This window comes from Trichosurus vulpecula, chromosome 2 (assembly GCF_011100635.1).
Source record: "Trichosurus vulpecula isolate mTriVul1 chromosome 2, mTriVul1.pri, whole genome shotgun sequence".
Classification (NCBI taxonomy): Eukaryota; Metazoa; Chordata; class Mammalia; order Diprotodontia; family Phalangeridae; genus Trichosurus; species Trichosurus vulpecula.
The window spans coordinates 43,121,643-43,147,573 of NC_050574.1; the positions used below are offsets into that span (position 1 = coordinate 43,121,643).

Consider the following 25,931-nt stretch of genomic DNA (forward strand, 5'->3'; position numbering starts at 1 on the left):
GCTGGTCCTGTTCTGGAGGATTGAGTGGGGTAGGGGCTAGGGCTGGGGGTGGGAGTGGGGGTGGAAGAGGCGGGGACAAGACGAGTGAGTGGGATAGGGGCTGGGGGGACCAGGTTGGAGGAGGCAGTGGGTTGGGAGAAAGGTGGAAGGTACTAGGTCTCTCTTTGCTCACAGGGTCCCCATCCATGATACCACGTGACCTGCAGGTGCCCAGCTCGGTGACAGTGAAGGAGGGGATGTGTGTCACGGTCCCCTGCAAGATCCACCTTTTCCCCTATTTTCTGGCCCTCACTGCTAGCTGGTTCCGAGAAGGGGCAGACACTGACAGAGATAACCCTGTGGCCACAAACGACCGAGATCGGGAGGTACAGGCGGAGACACAAGGGCGATTCTACCTCCTCTCGTTCCCAAGGAGATGGGACTGCTCCCTAAGCATCACTGATGCCCGGAAAGCAGACAGCGGGAGATATTTCTTAGAGGTGGTCACTGGAAAGTCACAGAAACGTAGTTACTTGGATTTTAAAGTTTATGTGAATGTGACAGGTAGGAAACTCTTTCCAGGGAAGAGAGTCCTGAGTGGAGGGGGTGGTGGGAAACGGAGGGTGCTAAGTTTCCAGAGAGAGCTTCTTTGCAAGTGTTGTCCAGGGGCTCGGGACTGCGGCTGGGTGTGCCCCTCCAGAGACTTTTCTACGAGCAAACAGGATCCAAGGCAGAAGAGATAGGGGCAGCTGGGTATACTGACCAACAGTTCTGAAGTTTGAGGTTGTAGGTTTGAATGCTGCTTCTCCTACCTGCATACAGACCCCTTTGAACACGCCCCTTTGTTGACAATAAATTATTAGTTTTTTTATAAAGTGGAGAAAAAAAGAAACTATTTAGGAAAGTGTGAAATCAGCATTTCCATAGATTGGAGGAGCAGAATAATACATGGGATAACTATGCTCCTATAGCGCTAGGAGTGAGTGGCTTAGGGCACAGGGTAAGGCAGAGGATGCCCCTGGAAGGAGGGACGATGTTGGGAATTAGATGAGACCACGCTGGGGAAGAGCACGCTAGTTACATACAATGGAGGACACACACACACACACACACACACACACACACACACACCGCCCCAGCTATCACTGGGGGTTGCACTGGGCATGTTTCTTGACCTTGAGTCTAGCTCAGCATTTTCCTTCTCTTACCCTAGCTCTGACACAGAAGCCAGACATCTATGTTCCCCAGACCCTGGAGGCTGGGCATCCTGTGACTCTGAACTGCACATTTCCTGGGGTCTGTATGGAAGGGACACCACCCATCTTCTCCTGGAGAGGGGCAGCCCTTTCCTCCCAGGATCCTGCCCATGAGACAACCTCTTTGTCAGAGATCTCTCTGACTCCAATGCCCCGGGACCATGGCTCCAGCCTCACTTGCCGAGCAACCTTCCCTAAAGTCAATGTGAGCACAGAGAGGACCATCCAACTCAATCTGTCCTGTGAGTGCTGGAGGCAGGAGACCCAGAAGAGAGAGTGAACTGGAGAGGAGGTCCAGGACTTGAGATACAAGATGTCATTGAATGGCCAAGACGTCTGGGGCCCTGAGGGGGGACAAAGGGGGAGACATGCTGGGGAATTCTTCCATTTCCTGCCCTTGTTTCTGGGGTTAAAAGTTCCTATCTCACCCCAATGCTGAGGAAAAAGCATTGGGTTCCACCCAAAAGTCACCTCCTACTTTCCATTTCAGATACCCCGAAGAACTTGACCATCCATGTTGTATGGGGAAACAAGACAGGTATTATCAGGGATCTGTGGGCAGGGCACTCTTAGCTCTTTAGTGGCCTGTGGAACTAGGGGACAAGGGAGACAGGATTCTTCTTTCCAGGGCCTGGTTCTGCTTATGAAGAAATGCCTCTCACCATGGAATAGCAGTGATGATGATGATGGTGATATGATGATGGTGATGATGGTGATGATGATGGTGACGATGATACCAGTCACCATCATCATTAGCATCATCCTCATCTCATTTATCTAGCACTTTAATGTTTCCAGGTGTCTCTCCTCACCCCAGGCCTGTGAGTGACTAAGCACAAGAATTATTCATCCTATTTTACAGATGAGGAAACTAAGACTCAGAGCCCAAGGACTTGCCCAAGGTCTTGTGCACGCTAAGTAGCAGAGTCTCAATTTTAACCTTAGTCTTCTGAAATCAAGTCCAGGGCCCAAAATATTTTAGAATCTTTCCTTTGTCTTGGGGTTGGGGTGGGGCAAGAGAGTGGGATGGGTGGGTGTGGGACTAAGCTTAGGTGCTGCCTCCTGCAGGAAGCCTTCCTTGATCACCCCTAGCCATGCTCCTCTTCTCAGATGAGCGGTTATTTACTATGCTGCGCACATGGCACATTCCTTTGGACAGTCCCTGAGGATGGAGGACTGTTTCTCATGTTAGTTTTGTACAGCTTTCTCCAGAGCCTTGCTCCTAGTAGGGGGCAAGGAGTTAGGCTGAGGGGATGTGACAAATGCTCACTGACTTGAAATTCCACAATAACATGCATAGAAGAAATGTCAGAGGTTAGAGCTTAGTACTCTAGAAGCCACGGGTAGTGCTCTGATACTGCGTATTGCCATCATGGGTTCTTAACCCAGGGTCCATTGACCCTGGAGCACCTGTGGATAGATTTCAGAGGGTCTATGTATTGGATGGGAAAAACTTGCATCCTTATTTTCACTAACCACTAACCGGAATTTAGCATTTCTTTCAATTGTTTAAAAACATGATTCTGAGAAGGGGTCCATCAGTTTCACCAACAAACTGCCCAAAGGGTCCATGATCCAAAAAGAAGTTAACCCTGGTCAAGGTTTTCCCTGTTAAAGGAGATGACCTGGGGCTCAACTTGGTAGTAACAGAGCTGGTTAGTCCAGGAAGCTGAGTCAGGACTCAAGCCCACACCACAGCCATGTTGAGACCAAATCTCAGGACTCTGGCTGGCCCTGGATAATTCTGTGCCCTGGAAGCTTGATAAATCTCATACCGTCTTTCCCTTAATTGCTAAGGAAGGCTTTTGCAAAAACCCAACCACTGTCTGTGGGTAAAGTGGATGGCATCTGCCAGATCTGGGTTAAACATGGACTGCTGGCAGAGGGAAAGAGGGAGACAGAAGGCATTATCTCACCACCACAGCTCTGGGGGTCAGTGGAATCTAAATCAGAAAAAGAGGGAAGTCGAGGTTGGACTGGATCTGTTCAACTTCCTTTGCAACTAAGTCCCATTGTCTTACATTAATTTCCTCTATGTGACCTTGCACAAGTCTTCTCTCCAGACCTTGCTTTCTCATTCCTAAAGCTGATGACCTTTTCAGTAGTGATCCCAGGAACTGGCTCTTACCTGCTTCTCCCGGAGAGAGAGACCCTCCTTCTAGTATGCATTGTTGACAGCAACTTGTCTGCCATGTCCAGTTGGATTTGGGAGGGTCGAATTGTGAGCAGCTCTCCAGCCTCAGACTTCCAGGCTCTGCCTCTGAAGCTGCCCAGTCTGAGAGTAAGGGACAGTGGGGAATACTCCTGCCAAGTCCAGCACCCTTTTGGGACACAACATGCCTCCCTGAACCTCTATGTACGGGGTGAGTAGGAGGGGGAGGGTGGTAAAACACCTGCATTCAGGAGGGGGTAAGGTTGGAGAGACAGACTTGACAAATATTGAGCAGAACACACTGACTCTCTCTCTCTCTCTCTCTCTCTCTCTCTCTCTCTCTCTCTCTCTCTCTCTCCCCCCCCCTTACCTCTTTCCCTGGCCTTCCCCCTCTCCCTTCCCCTTCCCCTCCCCCTCTCCCATTCTCTCTTGACCCACCTCAGCCCCAATGCAAGAGAATAGCTCTTGGCCTCTAATCCTCACCCTGCTCCGGGGAGTCCTTATGGGAATAGGTTTTCTTCTCACTTATGGCCTTACCTGGCTCTATTACACCTGGTGAGTATATCTACCTCTCCACCACGGGATCCCAGGATTCTGACTTCCAGTGCCTTGAGCCTTCCTATGTGTTTTTTTTTTTAATTTACTGGACCAGGGAACATAACAACTGACATTCTCACCCTCTGAGAATGGATCTACGTTTCCATCACAAGGTTGGGGGTGGGGTGGGGTGGGGTAGGGTGGGGTGAGGAGAAAGAGAAACCACTTGGGAAGGAAATCTGAGAGGTCTATACTAAACTACCCTTTCCTTTAGGCCTTGCACACGGGACGGGACAGAGAAGATGGTGCAGACTTGCACTACAGAAAATCACATATATGAGCATGGACACTAGGGAGAGGTCAGGTTGGGAAAACATTCTAACTGGAGATCCATTGAGATGCTCTAATGGGTCAGTAGTACAGGACCTTAGCAACCAACCTACATCCAACAAATCTTTTAAATAATTCTTCATCCCATCCCCTTGCCTAATTCGAGTCAGATATGGGCTTCATTTTTTCTGCCAACCTTCAGCAGATAATGCTGCCCCCCTGTCCTCTTCCACGTCCTCCAGCCCAAACCCAGATGTCATCTTCCAATGGCTTAGAAAAAGGAATAAATGGCATTTTTTTTCAACCGTGCAGGTTACTCAAAGCTGGAAAGGAATCAGTAAGAGAATCCTCCTGCTGCTGTTTCTGGAGCTGCTGCTGCTGCTCCTGCTGCTGCTGATCACCCCCTTTCCCTTGGTGTAGACAATTCCATTACCTCTTTCATAAATCAGTGACTGAGGAGACCCCAGGCCTCACCATGACAAACAGGAAGCCCAAGGAAGGAGTCAGGACTGAAAACAACCTCCACACTAATTGGAAGATGTCAAGGCAAAGTAGTATGGTAGATGGAATGAAGGTTAAGAAGCCCAGACACTGAGAAAGCTAATGGAAGTCTATTGTGGAGCCCAGAGCTTGTCAAAGAGGCAGGTGAGACTCTGATTTCATGAGCAGCAAGTCAATCATACCCACACACCTGGAGATGGATGAGGGAGATTTAAATGACTTCTCCCAGTCACAGACATGGGGCATTTACTAGGTAGAGAACCCAAAATTTTACCCTGGAACTGGGTTCCCAGGGAACACAATACATTTACAGTTAGAGAACCAAGATGCAATTCATCCACTACCCATTGGCTGTGGCACCCTTTCGTCTTCATTGATGCCTTCCCCCTAGTACTTTAATCATACATAAAGTAACTGGCATGTTGCATTAGCATAGCCATGAATTTTCAACCTAATTGGTCAATAGGACATTTTGATCAATATCAAAAGGAGATGGAGAAGGGAAAATCAAACTGGTTCTGTGACAATATCCCCCCCCCTCTCTCTGAGTAGCACATGCATTCCATTTTTTTTTTTTCTGTACTGGGGTATGGGACATGCACAGAGTATCTCTGATGGTGCCTCCCACATAGAGATGCTGGGAAGGCTGCTTCTGGGAAAGACTGATAATGTAGGAAAGATATTAGAGTATGCAGAGATATTCTGTAAGCATATTCTGGTCACCTGACTGCTTGGTGAAGAGTGGACTCTTCAATGGTCTACAGCAGAAGTGTCAAACTTAAAGCTGGCAAAGTTTAAGAATGGGGTCACCAAATTAAAATATGATTAGGAAATGTTTTAAAAAAATACAATGGATATGATGCTAATCTGTGGGTTTTCTAAGTTAATATGTGGCCCACAGGGATCTGCTTCTATCTGAATTTGATAGTACTGGTCTACAGAGGCATTTAAAAAGGTCTGTCAGTTTTGAACTAATCGTTTCAGCTCATATGTTCTTGGCTGGACTCTGCAATGGTGTGCCCTCTGAGGCCATGCAACTCTGTGTGATGGGCCTCTGTCTTTGGCCTCAGCATGTGATATGTTCCATTCTAGTCAAACAAATTGTTGCCTCCAAAGTTGTGAGTTTTGAAAAGTCAGGAGGGTTTCCCAGCATCCTGGCATTCCAGAGGTCTGATTTTTTAAAAAATTGGTACAATATCAATGTCCCAAGGAGCAAAGAGTGGTTTTCAGGAATTAGTTTTCTTGGATCCTGCCCAAGGATAGCTGAAATGAGGGCTCATATGTCACATCTGGACATGAACTTGGTGGAAATGATGTTAGGTAGGAACTGAGCAATGAACGATCCTATTCTGCAGAAGACATGGAGGTGGTGGAGGGAAGAGTGTGTGCCAGAGGTATTTGGGGAGTTATTTGTATTTTGGTCTTGATATATCTTTCCAGTAAATATCTTTCAGCAAAACCCAATTAATATTAAGTCATTAAATAGAACCGGGGTACTAGGGACTGACTCCTAGGGGAACATTTCTGGTGGGTCCCAAGCTGATGATAGTAGAGAGAAGGTAAAACCCAATTCCTCAGGGTACCCTAAAATCCTGAAAGGATGGATGTAGACTACATGGTTCTGGGAAAGTGAGCCAGGGTGAACTCACTACACATATGCTTTCTGATGGTAGAAGGTGGAATTGGACAATCATTTGGTATTGTTTTGATAAATTGTTCTTTGATGCATCATTTCTATAGAATTATGTTATTGAGTCTCCAACTGCTTTTAAAATTATTTGAGCCCTTTATTGAATATAATTTTTGTTTTATGATCAAATGTGCTTAATATATCTGCTTTTCTACATTTTTGTGAAGCTTTGTGCCTCAATAGCTCTTCAGTTTTTGTAAAGGTGCATTTCACAGCTGAGTAGTAAGTAAATTCCTTTCTGGGTAATTTTGTTCAATCTTTCTTCATTCAATAAGATTAAACTGACATTCATAGGATGCCCTTTCTCCCCACCCCTTCCTTCATGGCTATACAGCTTCATCTTATACTCTATTATGAAATAGTGATTCCCCTCCCCTTCTTCCTCCTTTTCCCCCCAGTAGAATCCCCTATCCCTCCCATTTCTGTTTTCCCCTAAGACAACTGAAACAGAACAAAAGCACCCACATGCCCCACCATTTTAACTTTTCTCTACAACCCTTAGAGACATTACGAGTTCTGAGAAGACATTTGTTTCTTATTCCCCTGTTAACATGTAAACAATTCTCCAGCCTGGCACGATGGGTGTTTTTGTTCAGTCATTTCAGTCCTGTGTTACTCTTCACGATCCTATTTGGGATTTTCTTGGTAAAGATCCTGGAGTGGTTTGCCATGGGGCAGTGCTGCATACCTATAATACTTCTTACTGGGGAAGACTGAGGCTGGTAAATACCTGGAATTGGGAGTTAGGGGGTCCAAACTATACCCAGAACCAACAGGGTGAGCCCCAACGATGGAGGGAAACCAAATTGCCAAAGAGAAATATAACTAATCCTATTCAGAAACTCATTATCTTCCCCTCGCCCCCCACCAACCCCCATTCGACCTTCTTCCAATTTAATCGATTATTGCCAAGCATTGTCATACATAGGGGCAGCTGGCCTAGAGTCAAGAAGAATCCTCTTCCTGATACTTACTAGCTCTTACTAGCTGTATGACCCTGGGCAAGTCACTTCATCTGTTTGCCTTAGTTACTCATCTATAAAATGAGCTGGAGAAGGAAATGGCAAACTACTGCAGTATCTTTGCCAAGAAAACCCCAAAGAGAGTCACAAAGAATCAGACACAACTAAAAAATTACTAAACAACAAAAACATTGTCATACATGCCTATAATTCCAGCTCACCAGGAGGATAAGGCTTGTGAATCTCTTGAACTTGGGAATTCTGATGGGCTATCCAGATCAGTGTCATGCTAGGATCATCAATATGGAAGTGGGGGCCACTGGGTGGTCAATGGAGGGGTGAATTGGACCAAGTCAAAAAAGGAGCATGTCAAAGCTTCCATGACAAGCAGAAGTGGGACCATGAAAAGCCCCTGTACTTGCTGCCTGGACAAGATGGGGAGACCTAGTCTTTAAAACAGCAACAGGAACAGCAACAACCCCTTTTTTTCCTTTGGCATCTTGGATGGTCAATGACACCACCCTCCTCCCAGTCAAGCAGGCTCTCAACTTTGGTGCCATCTTCGACATTCCCTCCACATTTCTGATTAGCTGCTAAGGACTGTCATTTTGTGACAATGTAATAACACTGACAGCTAACATTTATACAGCACAGTGCTCTACCAACACTATCTCATGTGGTCCTCACAACAACCCTTGGAGTAGATGCTATTACCATCTGTATTTTACAGATGAAAAAAGTGAGGCAAACAGTGGTTAAATGACTTGTCTAAGGTTACATAGCACTTGAGGTAGGATCTGAACTCAGGCCTTCATAATGCCAAAGGCAGGACTGTCTCCCCTGTACCACCTAGCTTCCCACAGCCTCTCCTACACATATCTTCTTCTGTCCACTTATACAGCTGCCACCTTGGCGCAGGCTCCAATCACTACTCACGTTGGCTATTTTAATAATCTTCTAATGACTAGAAATACCAGGAGTGCCTCCCCCACTCCAATCCATCCTCTACCCAACTTCCAAAGGGATTTTCCTAAAGGAAAATCTGACCACGTCACCCTCCGACTCATCCAACTCCAAGGGCTTCCTATTAGCTCCAAGATCAAATAAAAAATTTCTGTTTGGTGCTGAAAGCCTTTTTCAGCCTGGCCCCTTCCTTCCTTTCCAGCATTCTCACCTCCTTCTACTCTATGATCCAGCCACCATGGTATCTTGCTCTTCCTTGTACACGACACTGTCTCTCAAATCTTCTGTCATGGGCTGTCCCTCACTCCTGCAATGTTCTTTACACCATCTTTATTTCTGTCTCCTAGATTCACCAGCTTCCTTCAATCAGCTCTAATCCCATCTTCTGTTATAAGGAATCTTTCCTGCCCTGACTCTTACTTCCACCCTTCTACAGCTAGCACCTTCCCTCGGAGATTTCCTTCCATGTGTACCGGGCAATGATAGCACGTTATGTCTGTCTCTGTCTCTTTCTGTCTCTCTCTCTGGCTCTTTCACTGCCTCTCTACTACTCCTTCTGTCTGTCTCTTTCTCTCTCACTCTCTGTCTCTGTCTCACTATCTGTCTCTCCCTGTCTCTCTGCCTCTATGTCTCTGTCGCTGTCTCTGTCTCTCTTTGTCTCTCTGTGTGTCTCTCTCTGCCCTCACCTTCCCTTCTTTCTCTCTAGGAGAGAACAGCCAATAATTATTCCTTCCATCTATAGCACCCCATATTGGTCACTCCCCTGACTTGCCATATGGATCCCCAGAGGAAAAGCAAGCACTATAGAGTTAACCTGTGAGTAGCTAGTCCTAACTACAGACTTTCATCATTGTGGTTCCCATTGAAAATCAGCCATAAAACCTTAATCAACATACTTTACTAAGCTGGCATAGGAGGAAAAGTAGTTACCAAAAAACACTCTCCTCCTCCCCATCCCCGGGAAGCACTCTCTCATAAATACGCACCTTACCCATGAGAAGGGTGAACATAAACATAGTAATGTGTATTAATGGGATCTATAAAGAAAACACGTGTGCCAAAACAGGGCCTCTAGGTGGCGCCATAGCGCATAGAGTGCTGGCTCTCCAGTCAGGAGGACCTGAGTTTAATATGGCCTCAGACACTTACTAACTATATGACCCTGAGCAAGTCACTTCACCCTGTTTGCCTCAGTTTCCTTGCCTGTAAAATGAGCTGGAGAAGGAAATGGCAAATTATTCCAGTATCTCTGCCAAGAAAACCCCAAATGGGATCACATCAAATTGGCCACCACTCACTGATTGACTAAACAACACATCTGATCAAAACAAGCCTCAATTCCTCTTACTCCTGGGTCTAGAAGCACTTGCTTTCTTTGTAGAGAGCTCACGCAACTCTAATTGGGTGCAGTGTCTTTACTGGGCAGGCTACTTAGCTGGACTCAGAGTCAGGAGACCTTTCTTAAATCCATAGCAGAAAGTCTTCTCTGTTGTGAGGGGACTTGCAATTTGAAGTTTATATCTTGGGTGATTATCTGTCTCAATCCATATCTGTGCCTTGCTATGCATCTCTGCTTCTGCCTTTGCCAGCTATGGGTCCTACAGCTTCAATGTCATGGCCAATGGAGGAGAAGATAGAGAGAAAGCCCCACCCCATCCCCACCCCCTCAGAAACATGGACTGCTTGATCATAGGTAGTCTCAGGGGGCATGATTAGACAGTCACAAGATGCTTCCACTACAGGGTCTTTCCTTCAGCCTCTCACCGAGGGGAGGGAGACAAACAGAGGGAGAGAGGGAGAGAGACAGAGAGAGAGAGAGAGACAGAGAGAGAGAGTGAGAGAGAGAGAGACAGAGAGAGAGAGAGAGACAGAGAGAGAGAGAACCAGAGGCAGACACAGAGAGACAGATACAGAGACAGAGACAGAGACCTATTCACACATTGTTGTAGGGTTGTAGGAAAATCCTTAACACACTTTGTGAGGATATTCTGATCCATTTATTAATTGATTCTGGGATTATATCAACTAAGATAGAAAGGAAAACTCCTACCTTTAAGCTGATAACATTTGGACTTTTCTAAGACAGCATTAATTGAAGTGAGAAGAGGAATGGTCTCCCTTACCCTTCAAAAAGGAGAGGAAGCAACAGGGGGAATGGCTTTTCTAAATGTGTTTCTAAATGTGGTTGTCCTCAACAAAAGAGGAAGTGATCATGAAGACAGAATAATGGGAGCTGAGAGATGAAGTGATGAGTCCAACTCAGGATCTGTGAGAGGGAGGGAAAGGCTGGATGCTGGCTGACATCCGCCATCCATTTGGGGAGAGCACATTTCCAAAGGTTCAAAGACAGAAACCTATGGCCCCAAACCCTCCCCAAGAAGTTAGTCGAGGAGTAAGAAGTCCTTGAGAAGGAAATTCTCAAAACAGAAAGAGGAACAATCCCAAAGAGGAAGGGGGACAAAAGGGAAGTGGTTCAGAGAGAATGATGGGGCTGCAAAGGGAACTTTTCAGCTAACTTAAGTGAGTTTTTTTTTTCATTTCTTAAAAGTCTTTTTTTTTTTTTTTTTACTGTATCACACTCATTTCTGGACATACTCCCCTCACATCTTCACTCCCATCCCCACCCAATGGACCCTTGCAGGCAGTTCAGTGGCACAATGGATAGATGACTGAATTCAAATCCTGCCTTAGACACTTACTAGCTCTGTGACCCTGGGCAAGTTACTGAATCTGTGTCTGCCTCAGTCTCCTCACCTGTAAAATGGGGATAATAATAACACCTACCTCCCAGGGTTGTTTGAGGATCAAATGAGATAATATTAGTGAAGAACTTTGCAAACCTTAAGGCATTATAGAAATGCTAGCTGTTACTCCAAAAAAAAAAATTGACTTTGATAGTCCATTTAACATTCTGAACACATAGACTCCCACCTTTCTACCAAAAGGAAGGAGGTCTGACCAGCTTTGATTTTTTTTTAAATATCCATAAGAAGACCAAAGGGGATATGGGTAATATGAAAATGGTCCTGCAAGAATAGTCATGAGTAATGAAGTTCAGATACATCGAGGGTGACAGCAGAAACTCAAGGGCAAAGATAAGATGGCCTTCTGCTCAAGGTGAATGGGATGGCAATGATGATAATGGAAAGCTCAACCACGGGGCTATGACTTCTGTTTCCCTGCAAAGAACAATGATCTTTGTCTTGGGAAGGACAGAATTAAAACAGATAATAGGCTTTGAAACCCAAGACAAGGAGGCAGATAGTAAGCAAGCATGTGGGCTGGTGTAGTGGAGAGTGTTGGACTTGGAAGTACGAAGACTTGGGTTCAGATCCTGCCTCAGATACTTAATCAGCTGTGTGATCCTACCGAGTCACCTCACTTCTGTTTCTTCATCTGTTTAAAAAAGAAAAAAAAGGCGGGGGGGGGGGTAATAATAGCATGTAATTCACAGGAAGGTTTGTGTGGGAGATAGAATGAGATAATGAATGCAAAGTCCTTTGAAATGGTTAAAGTGCTATAAGTGCTAGTTAGCTAGTTAATGCTAGTTAATTTTTATTATTATCTCCTGTTGGTGAGCTCTAGTCTACAGGGCTTAAATGAATCATAACCCAGCAGACTGAAATAACTGGGAGACATGATTGTTTGGCCAACGCCACTGTCCTTGTTATTTGGTTATTTAGTCGTGTCTGACTCTTCATGACCCCATTTGGGATTTTCTTGGCACTGATACTCAATGGCTTGTCATTTTCTTCTCCAGCTCATTTATAGATGAAGAAATTGAGGCAAACAGAGCTAAGTGACTTGCCCATGGTCACATAGCTAGTAAGTGTCTGAGGCCAGATTTAAACTCAGGTCCTTTTGACTCCACGGCCAGCGCTCTTATCTGCTGCTCTGCCTAGTTGCCTGCTAGGCTGCTACCCATGATCTTAAAAAGACCAGGGACAGTGGGAAGGGTGTACCAGAAGTGAGACAGCTAAATGTCCCAATTTTCACCAAAGGAAAAAAAAATAGAGTAGAATCTGCAGACTATAGCTCAAAGAGCTTGGCTTTAATTTCTGGGAAAATTCTCCATCATAATATTAAAGGGATGATTAGTGAAGATTTAGAAAGGGTAACAGTGATGACAAAGAATCTTGTTTCCTTTGCTCACTGAAGGACAAGATTGGCTGACATGAAAAACATTTACCTTTTTAAATTTTATCCTAGCCAAGACAGGAAAACAATATACTTAAGGACTCATTTTTCAGTGTAAATGTTGAAACCGACAAGCACAAAACAACACATTCTGAATCTTGCAAAAATCATGTCCCCTGAAGAGGGGACATGAGAAGACACCTTCCTGCTGCTTTGCAGAGGTGACTCTATGGGTGGGGAACACTGCATATAACATGAATTTTTTTTTCTGGTGTATTGACCAATCTTTTCTTTTCTTCCTCTTTTTCACTTTGAAAAATGTTTTGTTCTCAAAGGGACAACTCTGCAAAAGGGAGTAGAAGTTGTAAATGTTGGTAGAAGGAAAAATGAAGTTGTCCCCAAATGGAATGTGTCATCAGGAGAGCTCTCACTGGAGGGCTTTGAGGAAAGTCCAGAGTAGTCTGCTTGGGAGTCAAGGTGTCTGGTTGGGTGGGGACCAGATGGTCACTGAGTCCTTTCTAGCTCTGAGACTCTAATTCTCTTGGACGTCCTGTGCCTCCCCATTACTGGAGACACTCTCATTAGTCAGTCTCATCAGATCACAAGCTCTGGGATGGCAGAGCCTAGGTATCTCCCTGAAGAAGCACCAGGACCTCCCTCTGGAGTGAGATAAAGCCAATGAGGTGTTATGGAAAGAGCCCCAGACCTTCAGACAGATGGTCTGTGTGGGTCTACCACATGCAACCTTGGACAAGTCCCTTCTACTGTCTGAGCCTGTTTCCTCTTCTAAAAAATTGGATCTCTGAGCTCCTTTCCTCCTCAGATTTTTGCTGTTGTACAGCTGTTCTGTGGTGTTTGACTCTTAGCAACCCCTTCTATCCTCCACTATCTCCCAAAGTCTGTCCAACTTCATGTCCCCTGTTTCTATGACACTATTTATCCATCTCATCCTCTGCTCTCGTTTTTTTCTTTTGCCTTTAATCTTTCTCAACATCAGAGTGTTTTCCCATGAGTCCCATCTTTTCATTATGTAACTAATGTATTTAAGTTTCAGCCTCAGTATTTAACCTTCCAGTGAGTAGCCTGAATTAATTTCTTCATGTATCAACTGATTTGATTTCCTTGCTGTCCAAGCAACTGTCAAAAGTCTTCTCCAGCACCACCATTCACAAGAGTCAATTCTGTGGCACTCAGCTTTCCTTGTAGTCCAACTCTTGAAGCCATCTATCGATACTGGAAAAACCACAGCTTTGACTATTTGGACCTTTGTCAGCAAGTTGATGTTTCTCCTTTTTAGTATGCTGTCCAAATTTGCCATAGTTTTCCTTCCAAGGAACAAGTATCTTTTAATGTTGTGGCTGCAGGCACCATCTGCAGTGATCTTTGACCCCAAGAATATAAAATCTGACACTTCTTCTGTTTCTTTTCCCTTTTTGCCAGGAAGTGATAGGACTGGTTGCCAAGTCTTAGTTTTTTATGTTAAGCTTCAAGCCAGTTTTTATGCTTTCCTCTTTCATTCTCATCAAGAGGCTTCTGAATTCAACTTCACATTCTGCCATCTGATGATACCATCAGAGTGGTATCGTCTACATATCTGAGATTGTTCATGTTTCTCTTGGCAACCTTAATTCCAGCTTTTGGTTCATCTAACTAGGCATTTCCCATGATGTACTCTGCATTAAATAAATAAGGTGGCACTATACAGCTTTGTCATATCCTTGTCATATCCCTTTTCCAATCTTAAACCAATCAGTTGTATGTTTGGTTCAAACTGTTGCGTCTTGGTCCACATACAGGTTCCTCAAGAGACAGGTGAGATGATGCAGTCCTCCAATCTCTTTGAGGACTTGCCACATTTTGTTGTGGCACATGGTCAAAGGTTTCAGTGTAGTCAATGAGGCAGAAATAGAGGTTTTTCTGGGACTCCCTTGCTTTCTCTATAATCCAGTGACTTTTGGCAATTTGGTTTCTAGTTCCTCTGAGTCTTCAAAAATAAGCCTTCTCTTTGGCTAATTCTCGGTTTGCATATTGCTGAAGCCTAGCCTCAAGAATCTTGACTTCATTCTCCAGGACATCTGGCTCTAGATCAGTAGCCACAACTTTGTGGTTTTCAGAGATGTTAAGATCTTTATTGTGTAGTTCTTCTGTGTATTCTTACCACATCTTCTTATCTCTTCTGCTTTTGTTAAATCCCTACCATTTTTATCTTTTCCATGCCCATTTTTGCATGAAACTTCCCCTTGATATTTCTAATTTTCTTGAAGAGATATCTTGTCTTTCAAGTTCCCATCCTCAGATACACTTGCATTTTGTTCATGCCAATGAACACTCTCAGGTCTCAGCAGCAGGGGCCAGATGGAGCTTCCTCACCAGTCTAGGCCAGCATTGCCTAGATCAGCAATTAACTTCGACTTCTTCCTTGTTTGTCATCCTGGAGGCAGAATACCCCCAGCTTCCCCATTGTGGCTACCTTGGGGGAGTCCATCCCCTTGAATCTGGATCTGTCACAGCAGAGTCCAATGCAGCATTTTCTGAGAACTCCCCTCCCTGGCTTCCAGAACTATTAGGTTTCTTGGAGGTTGGGCCCATTTCCTTCTTCATCCAGTAACTTCCTTAGACCTTTCCTTCTGAACAGGCAGATTGACATTTTCACAGATGCTGAGGCTGGAGGAGGTCTCAGGACAGAGCCTGGATCCTTTGTGCAGTCTTGCCCCTTTGAGGACGCTGGTATGGCTGCTCCTGCTGCTCATCATCTGGGGGGGTAAGTAGTGACAGAGCCTGAAATTGAGTCAGCAAGGTGGTTGAGGACTAGATGTTGGGGGGGGGGGGCGGGCAGTGCCTCAGGGCCTGGAAAAGTCCATGAACTTCTCCCTCCCCATAGGGCTTCCCCAAGGAGAAGCAGAGTTGAATCCAAACATCCCAGTAGCAGTGGTGACAGTTCAGCAGAACCTGTGTGTACAAGTTCCTTGTACCTTCTACCCTGGGAAGGACAAAGCCAACAACCAGATCTTCTTCTTTTGGTACCTGAGGGAAAAAAGTGACAGCAACCTGGTGGCCACCAATAAGCCCCATTGGAACATATCTGAAAGATTTAGAGAGCGCTTCAGTGTTATTAGGATCCCCCAGAACCGTAACTGCACTCTTTCCATCAAGAATGCTCAGAAATGGGACACAGGGAACTACACTCTCAGCATAGAGAAAGGAGAATTAAAACATGAGCATGAAAAAACAGTGTTTGTCTATGTCTCAGGTAGGTGACTCAAGGCTTGGGGGTAGCTGGGGGTGCCCAAGAAAGGAGCGACAGAGCTGGGGGAAGAGAGGTGACAGGCAAAGGATCCACTGATTCCATGAAGTGACTACATCCTTGAGGTAAGACTCACTCCTTCTCTCTTATACCAGACTTGACAGAGAAACCAGATATCCAAGTCCCAGAGACCTTGAAAGCTGGAGTCCAAGGGACCCTGATCTGCAGGATGCCAGGGTCATGTGATGGGGAGAATTCCCCCACCTTTCTTTGGACAGGGTCTGCCCTTTCTTCCCAGAGTACTGGCAATGGGATCCATGCCTCTTCAAAGATCTCTTTCATCCCAAAACCCCGGGACCATGGCACCAAAATTACTTGTCGTGTTACCTTTAAGGGATCCTGCGTGACCTCAGAGAAGACTATCCAGCTCAAGGTCACCTGTAAGTTCTGGGGGCAGGAGCCAGGGCCCAGAGGAGGGAAGATAGTACACAGAGGGCTGCTATTTTCTAGCCAACATCTAATGATACGTTCCACATTTAACTACTCCAGAGTCACATGTTTGCATTACAGATCCTCCCAAGAAGCCAACCATTCAGGTTCACCAAGGAAACGGAGGTAGGAAGGAATGCACTGGCATTGGGAGTCAGGGGAGGAAAAGAGGATGCAGGGGATGTGGTGTCTGCCATCACCTTGTTTGGGGCTGCTTTCTCCTCAGTCCTAAGGCCCCTGGGAAATGCATTCCATCTGCCAGTCTTGGAGGGTGAGTCCCTGAATCTGAGCTGTGCCGCTGACAGTAACCCAGCCGTCCCCCTCATCTGGACTAAGGGGAGCCACATTCTGATCTCCTCCCAGCTCTCAGATGCTGGGGCTGTGAGCTTTCACCTTCACCAAGTGGGGCTGAGCGACTCTGGAGAGTACACCTGCCAAACTCAGGAACCAGGGAAGTCCAAAAAGACCTCCCTGATGCTGTCTGTGCAGTGTGAGTGAGGGAGACTGAGAATGGAGGGGCGGTGGGGTGGGAACTGGGGAAGTAAGGAGGGTGGAGCATCCTACAGCAAGCTCCTATCTCGTCCCTCACCCTGACAGACCCCCCGAAGCTGCTCAGCTCCTCGTGCTCCTGGGTTGAGGATGGCTTGCTCTGTACCTGCTCTGTCCAGGCCCAGCCAGCACCCTCCCTGTGCTGGTGGCTGGGGGACAACCTTGTGCAGGACAACAGCAGCAATGACACACTCCAAGTGGTATCCACCACCTCAGAGGTCTGGACCAACAGCAGCCTGAGCTGGAGGCAAAAGCCAGATCCTGCCCTCAGCCTCCGCTGTGAGGGGAAGAACCAGCATGGGACCCACAGTCTGAGGGTCCTGCTAGTTCCAGGTGAGGACCTTTGGGAGGGAAGTGGTCAAGAGGCTTAGTCCTGCAGGCAATAGGGCTGGAAGGCCGGATGCCTGGGTCCTCAGGCCCCACCAAGACCTCATTTAGAGCATCCTAATTCATCCCTCTGCCCCCAGCCTCTCTCCTCTCCAATCTACACAGCTGCCCAATAGATATTCCTAAAGCACAGGGCTGATTCTGGCACCACCTGCTTAAGAAGCTTCAAGGACATCCTATCACCTTAAGGACAAAGTACAATTTTTTCAACTGGGCTTTTTATTTTGTGCTTAGAAGTTTTTTTTTTAATTGTGAATTTCATAAACACCTAAAAAAAAGCATTTCCATGTAAATAGGAGAGTACAAAAAAGAATAGTGTGTGAAACCACCAATTTTCCTTCCATATAGTTTAATTATTTAAGGAATATGAGAAGTTCAACATGTTACTTTAAAAGCCTTCCTGCTTGTCGGGCATCTGTTCCCTTCCTTTCTGTTCTCTTCCTGGCATTCTGAAAAAGGCTTCAATGACCCTCCTCTGTTTTGTCTTCTTCTTCTTCTTTTTGTTTGGGAGGGGGAGGGGAGGCTGGGGGACCATTCTACCATGACTTGTAAAAGAAAATACTTTGTATTAATAAGCATGGTCCATATATTCACCACATCCACATATTTGCATCTAATTCCAAATCTTTTTGAATTCACCATGGGGCACAGCATGGACAGAGAACTAGGAAGCAGGAAGATCTGAGTTCAAATCCAGCCCTAGACACTTACTAGCTGTGTGACCTTGGACAAGTCATTTACCCTCTGTCTGCACCAGTTTCTTCAACTATAAAATGAGAACAATAATAGCACCCATTTCCCAGAGTCGTTCTGAGGATAAAAAGAGATAATATTTGTAAAGTGCTTGGTACAGTGCCTGGCACATAGTAGGCACTATATTTCTTTCTTTCTTCTGGAGACTTGGTTAGTCACTGCATTGGTCAGAATTGTTAAGTCTTTCAAAGTTATTTTTCTTTATACTTCTGGAAGTCAGTCAACAAACATTAAGTGCCTACTAAGTGCCAGGCATGCTGTTAAGCTCTGGGAATAACAAAGATAGGCAAAAGATAATCCCTGCTGTCAAGGAGCTCATGGTCTAATGCTATTGTTATTATATAGATTGCTCTCTGGCTTCTGCTCATTTCATTCTGTATCTGTTCACACAAGTCTTCCAAGGATTCTCTAAAACCAAAATTTCCCTATTTCTTTTGGCACAATGCGAGTCTACATTCACATAGTATCCCTCCTGGTCTGTGCAGGAGGTCTGAAGCACAACTCCCTCACTAATCCAGGCCTGACCTTCTGGAGTATTTTACTTCTTCCTCCTTGTTTCTCTCTCCAGAGTCAGAACATCCTCAGCTTCCTCAATTTGGCTGCTCTGTGGGGTCTAGTCCTCTGGGTCTGGGTCTGCCAAAGCTGAGCCAGGTGCATCAGTCACCAAAAACTTTCTTCCCTGGCTCCCAGGATTGTTAAGTTCCTTAGAGGCCCTCTCTTTCTTCATATAGTGGCTTCCTTGGGCTCCTCTCTTCCTGGACAGGCAGACTGACATACTCAAAGATGCTGGGGCTTCAGGAAGCCCTGGGACAGAGCCTGGGTCTCTCCTCTAGTCTCACCTCTTCAGAGATGCTGGTTTACCTGCTTCTACTAACCCTGTTTGTGGAATAGAGGGGATGGAAGTGAGGGTAGACAAGCATTGACTGACAGTTGAGGACCTCAGGATCTGGGGAGGCACCTGAGGGTCTCCCTACCTACAGATCTTCCCAGGAGAAGGCAAGAATCAGTCTGAATGCCCCTAACTCAGTGACTGCTGTGGGTCCAAGTTTGCTATACTTTCTCCTACACCTGGAAGAAAAAAAAACTCTACCAACCAGATCCTTTTCCAGTAATGTCACTTCTACTCTTATGTAACCGATATGACCTTTCTTTGAGTTTACCTGCATGACATATTAATCTTATCCTACAATTTGTTCAGCCATAATGTTTTCTCCTCAGTTTTCAATTCTTTATTGGAATGCTGGAAAGATGCTATGATTTTTTTGTGCTTTTGTGACCTTTCCCTCTTTCTTGGCTTGTTTGTACTTCGAAGTTTCTACTAAATTCTGATCTTGTCATCAGGAAAACTTGAAAAACCTCTATCCCATTAAAAGTTTATTCTTTTGCCTCCTGTACTATCTTAATTTCTCTTTTATTTATCTGTTTTGGTTAATTATATCTAGTTTTTAAAGAGACACATTGAGATCTCCAACTATTACAATTTTGCTTTCTATTCCCCCCAGTAATCTGATTCACTTAGCTTTACAGGATGTTATTCTTGCTTATTTGCCTTTTTCATTTGCCCTTTAGAGTACTATATATATATCCAGATCTGCTCTCATTTATAGTAGAATCTGCCAAGGCCTGTATGATTTTCATCGTAGTTCTTTAGCATCTGAACTCTCTAAAGGTTTGCCATATTTTTTTCTTTGACTTCTAGTCTCTGCATTGTGACTATGACATTTATGGGAGTTTTCCTCTTAGACTTTCTTTTAAGAGGTGATAGGTAGATTCTTTTTTATTTTCAATGTATTTTCTGGTTCTAGTGGATCTGGGAAGTTTTGATTTATGATTTCTTGAAATATAGTATATAAGTTTGGGGGGGAGGAATCATGTTTTTAGGGAACCTGATTTTTCTTAAATGATCTTTCCTTAACCTGTTTTCCAGGTCAGTTGTTTTTATAGTATTTTCTTCTCTTATATTTTCTTCTATTTTTTTTATCTTTTTTGTTTCTTTTCTGATATTTCTTATCATTTCATGGAATTACTTTGTTCTATTCTAGTTTTCAGCAAGTCCATTATGTAAGAAGGGTATATATTTTTCTGTCCTGAACTTTTTCTTCTTTTTCCATTTCTTTCCTCTTGAGCTCTTATTTCATTTTAAAAATCTTTTGATTCATTTCTTACAGGGACTCCTGTAGACTTCATGTACAATCCATTTTTCCTCTTTGGGTCCATGTTTGTAGTTGTTATGGAATTACTCTCTTTAAAATTGGATTTTTGGAGGTTTCTGAGTTCATACTTCTTTAATGTGGTCAGCCTCTTCTGCTTATTCATAGTGCCAGCCTTGGTTTCTGAATTGATGCTTCCTGCCAGGTCCAGTCTCTGTTCCCTGGTAAAATTTTGGCTGAGGTAATTGACCTATTGTGGTCTTGACTGTGTTCACTTGTATTCCTGCACTGACCTCCACCTCCTAGGGTGTCTCTTCCCTCATTGATCTTTTAGATCCATAGAGTTCTATCTTCAGGGCCTTTGACCTCTGATGTCCTTAGATCTGGGGTATCCTAAGTCTAAATATTTCCAACAAGGACTGATGTCTGCCACTCTTGACTACTTCCAAAGTCAGAGGAATGTGGATTTCTAGCCATCCTGGGATTTTTTTTTTATTCCAAGGCTCTCTGGAGATAGAATGAAGCAAGTTTCAGATGTCCCTGGCCAGTCTCTGAGATCCCCAGAGAGGCTTTAATTTTGTTCACCTACGCTGGCCTAGCTTTTCTGTCAAGTTCCCTTTCTGGTTGGCCTTGGGCTTTTGGCTTATATTTTATGCAGTTCCAGGCTGGATGAAGGCATTTTGCTTCTAATGGTTTCTCTTTGGATTTCTTGGTCGTTATTTGGTCTGGTACTGTTTTTAGATTGTTGTTGGGGTAGGTTGTAATAACTTCAAAGTAGGTAGTCATATGTTTTTTAATTACATTTTTAAAGTCAAAATCCACCTTCTCTCTTTTCCATCTCCTCCTCCCACTGAAAGAGAAAGAAAAATAAAACTCCTGTTATGGACATGTATAGTCCAGCAAAACAAATTTCTTCACTGGCTATATTGAGGGGTTGGGGGCATGTCTCAATCTGTTCTCTGAGACAATCACCCCTCTGTCAGAAAGGGGGCAGCGTGAGTCATTATGAGTTCTCTGGAATCACGGTCACTCATTACATTGAACAGAATTCTTAATTTTTTCCAAGTTGTTTGTCTGAGCTGTCATCTCAGTTAGAAATCTGCTATTTGGCTTTGACAGCTCATCACAGTCCGACTCCAGTTTTCCTTTCCAGTCGTATTGCATCTCAATCCCCTTCCCAAATTCAACATCCTATCCAAATGGCTAACATACCACATCTCGTCTCCCATCTCTGCTTTTGACCAGGCTGTCCCCCATTTTGAGAATGCATTTTCTTCCCCATCCCTGCCTTCCAGAAAGCTCAGCTCAGGTATTACCTCTTACATAAGGCCTTTCCTGATCCCCACTTCCCCACCTCCCTACCCTTCTAATAATTCGTTCCATCATCCCCACCCCCACAAAGGGAAAAACAAACAAACAAAAAGGAAGATATTTTGTATCTATTTATATGTGAACATGTTGCTTCCACTGATAGAATGTAAATTTCTTGAAGGAGGAATCTATACCTAGAACAGTGCCTAAGAAGTGTCAAATGAATATTTATAGATTGATTAATTCACTGCCAACCCCTTCTGTGTTCAGAAAGAAGTACTCCATGCGCTGAAACAAACAAGAAAATGCTGATCATGGGAGCTGTCTGTGGGGCTGCTGTCACTGGCCTCTTAGCTCTTGGCCTCCTTCTCATTGTGTGAGTGTTGGGACTGGAGAGGGATGGGAGTGTTGGGGTAGGAATTTGTAACTCCAGAGTCCACAACTCAGGAGGCTGTCAAGAGTTCTCTGGAATGAGTTATACATTTTGGAAGACCATGGCCATGGGTTTCTGCCACCATAAAATGTTCTGTGATTGATGTGACTTGGCTGGCCAATCCATAGTTTAAAGTAGGCATTCTTAATTTTTTTGCATATGTTGTGGATCCCTCTGGCATTCTGGTGAAGACTCTTCTCAGAATAATGTTTTTAAATGCATAAAATACATAGAATTACAAAGGAAAACAATTGTATTTTAAATAAAGATATCTTTTTCCCATTTAAGTTTATAAACCACTGAAATCTGTCCACTGACTCCCAGGTTATGAACTCCCAGTCTAAGGAATATATGACAGCAGGATCATTTTGTATCTTAGGAATGTTTTCTGAGACCAAGTATTGTCCCCCTGTCCCCTAAGGGTCATCTCCTTGGGTCTGTGTCCAACAATCAGAAGCTTTGAGCCCTTGAGATGAGTAACACTAAGGGTTATGAGATGGTCCAGTCACATCAAAATGAATAATGATCAATGTAGACTTCTGCATGGGTCCAAAAAAAATCAATTGTAGCAGTCCAGCATGAGGGAGGTAAAACTAGGCAGAAATTTGTTAGGAAAAACTCATAATATTTTAGGGGGTTTTAAGCTCATTAAAAGTTAAGAATGTGGGCAGCTAGATGGCACAGTGAATAGAGCACCAGCCCTGGAGTCACGAGGACCTGAGTTCAAATCTGACCTCAGACACTCAACACACTTACTAGTTGTGTGACCTTGGGCAAGTCACTTAACCCCAATTGCCCTGCCTTCCCCCCTCCAAAAAAGATTTTAAAAGATTTTTTAAAAATGTTAGGAATGTGACATGTCTGTAAGAAAAACTAAAGGGACTTTTGGCTACATAAACAGAAGCAGGATCCAGAATGTAGGAAGTGATAATCCCCTTGCCTTCAGCCCTGGTCATCCCATGGCTAGCGTATTATAGTCTGTTTTTGTGGCCACATTTTAAGAGGTACAATGACAAGCTAGAGACTGTCTGGAGGATGATGATCAGGATGATAACAGAACTGGAAACCAGGAAATCAGAAGGAAATAAGGCTGCTTAGTCTTAGGAATAAATAAAAGACATAGGGAGTTCATATTAGTTGTCTTCAAATATTCAAATGGCTGTCATGGGGGAAAGGAATTAGATCCATTCTCTTCTGGCCCCAGACCGAAGAAAAGAGAGGCTGATTTCAGCTTCATATCATAAGCAATTTCCTCACTATCAGAGGTGTCTAAAAGGAGAATGAGTTGCCTTTTCATAGTAGTGAGTTCCCCATTACTGAAGGTCTTCAACTGAAGGCTGAATGGTCTTTTCCTGGGCATATGGTAGAATGCGTTTTGGCTTAGCTATGAGCTGGACTTGATCAATTTTAAGGTCCCATTCCAACTATCAAATTCCATGACTTTCAATGGGTGGTATCTTCAGAGCTTTTTAAAAGCTCTTTCCTTTTACTAATTGTCTGGCTACTTTCCCCTAGTCTTTTCTCCTAGTGAGTCTTTATCCCAGTCATACCAGGGGTCTCAAAGAGGAGGATGAAGAGGAGGGACATAGAGAACAAGCCCTAAGTTCTGCTCATTAACTATGCCTTCATCTAATCAGGGTGAGGACTCTTAAGGGGAAATCAGCAGAAGTGAGGACCAAAACATCTGAGGCTAAAGCCAATGTGGATAACAGGCACCTTCCCTCAGAGGCCATCCCCCTTGTGAGTAACTCAGGCATAACTGTTTCCGTTTCTGCCTTATCCATAGTACTTCAAGACATTCTTGCGTGATTTCAAGTGGAAATTGTCTTTGTTGTTCTTGTAATTCTTATTCTGCCATTGTGCATTTGTTTATTTTATCTTAGTGACTAGTCATGCTCTTTTCTGTGGGAAAAACTCTAACCTGTGACATGGAAATCTAAAGAGGAAAAGGGTCGCCCACGTCAGCACCATGATAACTGGGGAATTGGAATCCTCCTGGAGGTCATAGAAGGAATGGTGTCAGAGGAAGAGCCACGGGGGCCCTCCCTACCCCCTTCCTTACCCCCACATCTGGAGCTTGCCCTGTTAAAAGGGGAGGAAGCTATCAAACAAATAGTTGACAGTTAAGATAGGACCTCTCTTGCCAGGGGTCGTGGAGTTACCAATGTGAAAAGTTTCAAGGGCCAGGGAGAATAGGCATACTCCTCCACAGCTCTGTGGCCTATGAGGTAATAAGAAAAATCTTAGAGTGGCTTATGGTTCAGATGTAAGAGGGGCACTCCCATCTAGCAGGAAGGAAGAGGCCAGTCAATGGCCATTAGAGAACAGAAAACGTCTTCCAGTCTTTCTTCCCCTAACTATTCCTATCCAAACACCCTCTTGCCCAAGGACCCTAATAGTCATGCTGATGCTATTCCCTCTCCCCACAGACTCCGCAAGGGATGCTCAAGATGAAAAGTTCCCTAAGGCCCCCATCCCAGGACACAGTGAGTCCCACTTCTGTGAAGGAACCTGAGCTGCATTATGCCTGCCTCAGCTTCCAGAAGCTGAGACCCCAAAATCCCCAGGAGTCTGCACATACTGTCACTGAGTATGCTGAAATCAAGTTCCAAAAATCACCTTTGTGAGGAAGAGAATGGAACAGGAACAAGATACATGGTATTGTTACTGAAAGAAAAAGCCAAATGTGGTATGAACAGAACCTTACTATCACTGGACCATGACGTTATTTTTGTAAATAGGAGACAGAATATCATAATATAAACTGTCAGAGCTGGGAGGGCCCTTAGCACAAATAATGTCAGAGCTGGTAAAAAATATAAATCATGGGATGTCAGAGTTGGGAGGGCCCTTGGAACAGGGAATGTCAAGTATGGGAGGGACCTTAGATCAGGGAATACCAGAGATGAGAAAGAACTTAGTACACAGACTGTCAAGGATGAAAGGCTCCTTGGAACACAGAATGCCAGAATGGGGAGACAACTTAGAATTTCAGAGGTGGGAGAGAAGGTAGATAAAGAATGTCAGGGAGGAACCTTGGAAAACAGATGTTGTGTCAGAGCTGACAGAACTTAGAACACAGAATGTCAGGGAGGGATCAGAAGGGACCTTAGAACTCAGATTTCCAGGACAAGTAGAAACCTTAAAACGGAGTGTGTTGGACCTAGGAAAGAACTTGGAGACCACCTAGGCCAAGTTATTATAGGCTGGGAGATGTTATCTCCCTGGCTAGCTATATGACCTTGGGGAAGTCTAATACCCTTCTCTGGGACTCAGTTTTCTCATCTTTAAGGAGTCAACCCAGATGTTAGCTGGTTATGCTACAATTGTAAATAATAAAGTAAATATTTTGAGAGGGAAAAAAAAGGAGTCAGAACAGATAATCTTTATGGTTCTTTCCACCTCTGAAATTCCATGTTCCCTGTTTTTGAGAAACAAACCTACCATTGAAATGCACGTGTATTTATTTTCATCAATAAAGAATGCATGAAGAAATGAACAGAACAGAACAAAACTAGCCTTTGAAGTGATTGCAAGTGTCCACAAGCTTGTTAAGCAATTGTTCTTCCCCCCAACAAAAGCTGTGCATGTTGGTTTTTATTCTGTAGCGATCCAGTGGTGCTGCTTGGTTCTGTGACCTCCTGAAATTCCTGTGAGTCCTGATGTGATTCAGTGCCTCCTTGCGTGTGTTTAGTGCCTGCCACTCCATTCGATTACATTCAGTTCAATTGAACAAGCATTAAGTGCCTACGGAACACTAGGATCTGAACAAGAAGGGGACCATCTCCTTAAGGAGTTTACGTGGCACTGGGTAGATAGAACATATGTATAGACAAGTATATAAAAATATATTCAAGTCATGCAAAGTATCATTATCATCACCTCACAGGTTTAGAGAAGGAAGTAACCTCAAAGTTTACCTCATCCAATGTCTTCATTTTACAAATGGGGACATTGAGGTCCAGAGAGGTTAAAGGTCACAAGAAAGGCTATATGAGCTCCCTGATGTATAGCTGCTCGGTGTGTCTGTGGTCCTTTGGTCTCTGCTTTCTTCATGCTGCTCAGTTCCACATGAGTCCTCAAGGATTCCTCTGAATTCTGCATATTT

At 44.4% G+C, this 25,931-nt stretch overlaps 1 protein-coding gene across 1 annotated transcript; it reads left to right on the forward strand.

Annotated features, from left to right (window-relative positions):
- Nucleotides 1–25,332, forward strand: LOC118836387 (sialic acid-binding Ig-like lectin 5). Its single transcript, XM_036743698.1, has 18 exons — nt 1–29; nt 175–543; nt 1,193–1,477; nt 1,726–1,773; nt 3,338–3,598; nt 3,831–3,942; nt 4,567–4,643; nt 14,304–14,319; nt 14,791–15,085; nt 15,163–15,268; nt 15,389–15,757; nt 15,907–16,191; nt 16,322–16,366; nt 16,467–16,730; nt 16,838–17,122; nt 21,661–21,766; nt 23,461–23,563; nt 24,253–25,332. The coding sequence occupies exons 2-18, from the start codon at nt 186–188 to the stop codon at nt 24,448–24,450; spliced, it is 3,213 nt and encodes a 1,070-aa protein (XP_036599593.1). The 5' UTR covers nt 1–29; nt 175–185; the 3' UTR covers nt 24,451–25,332.
- The last annotated feature ends 599 nt before the right edge of the window (nt 25,333–25,931 follow it).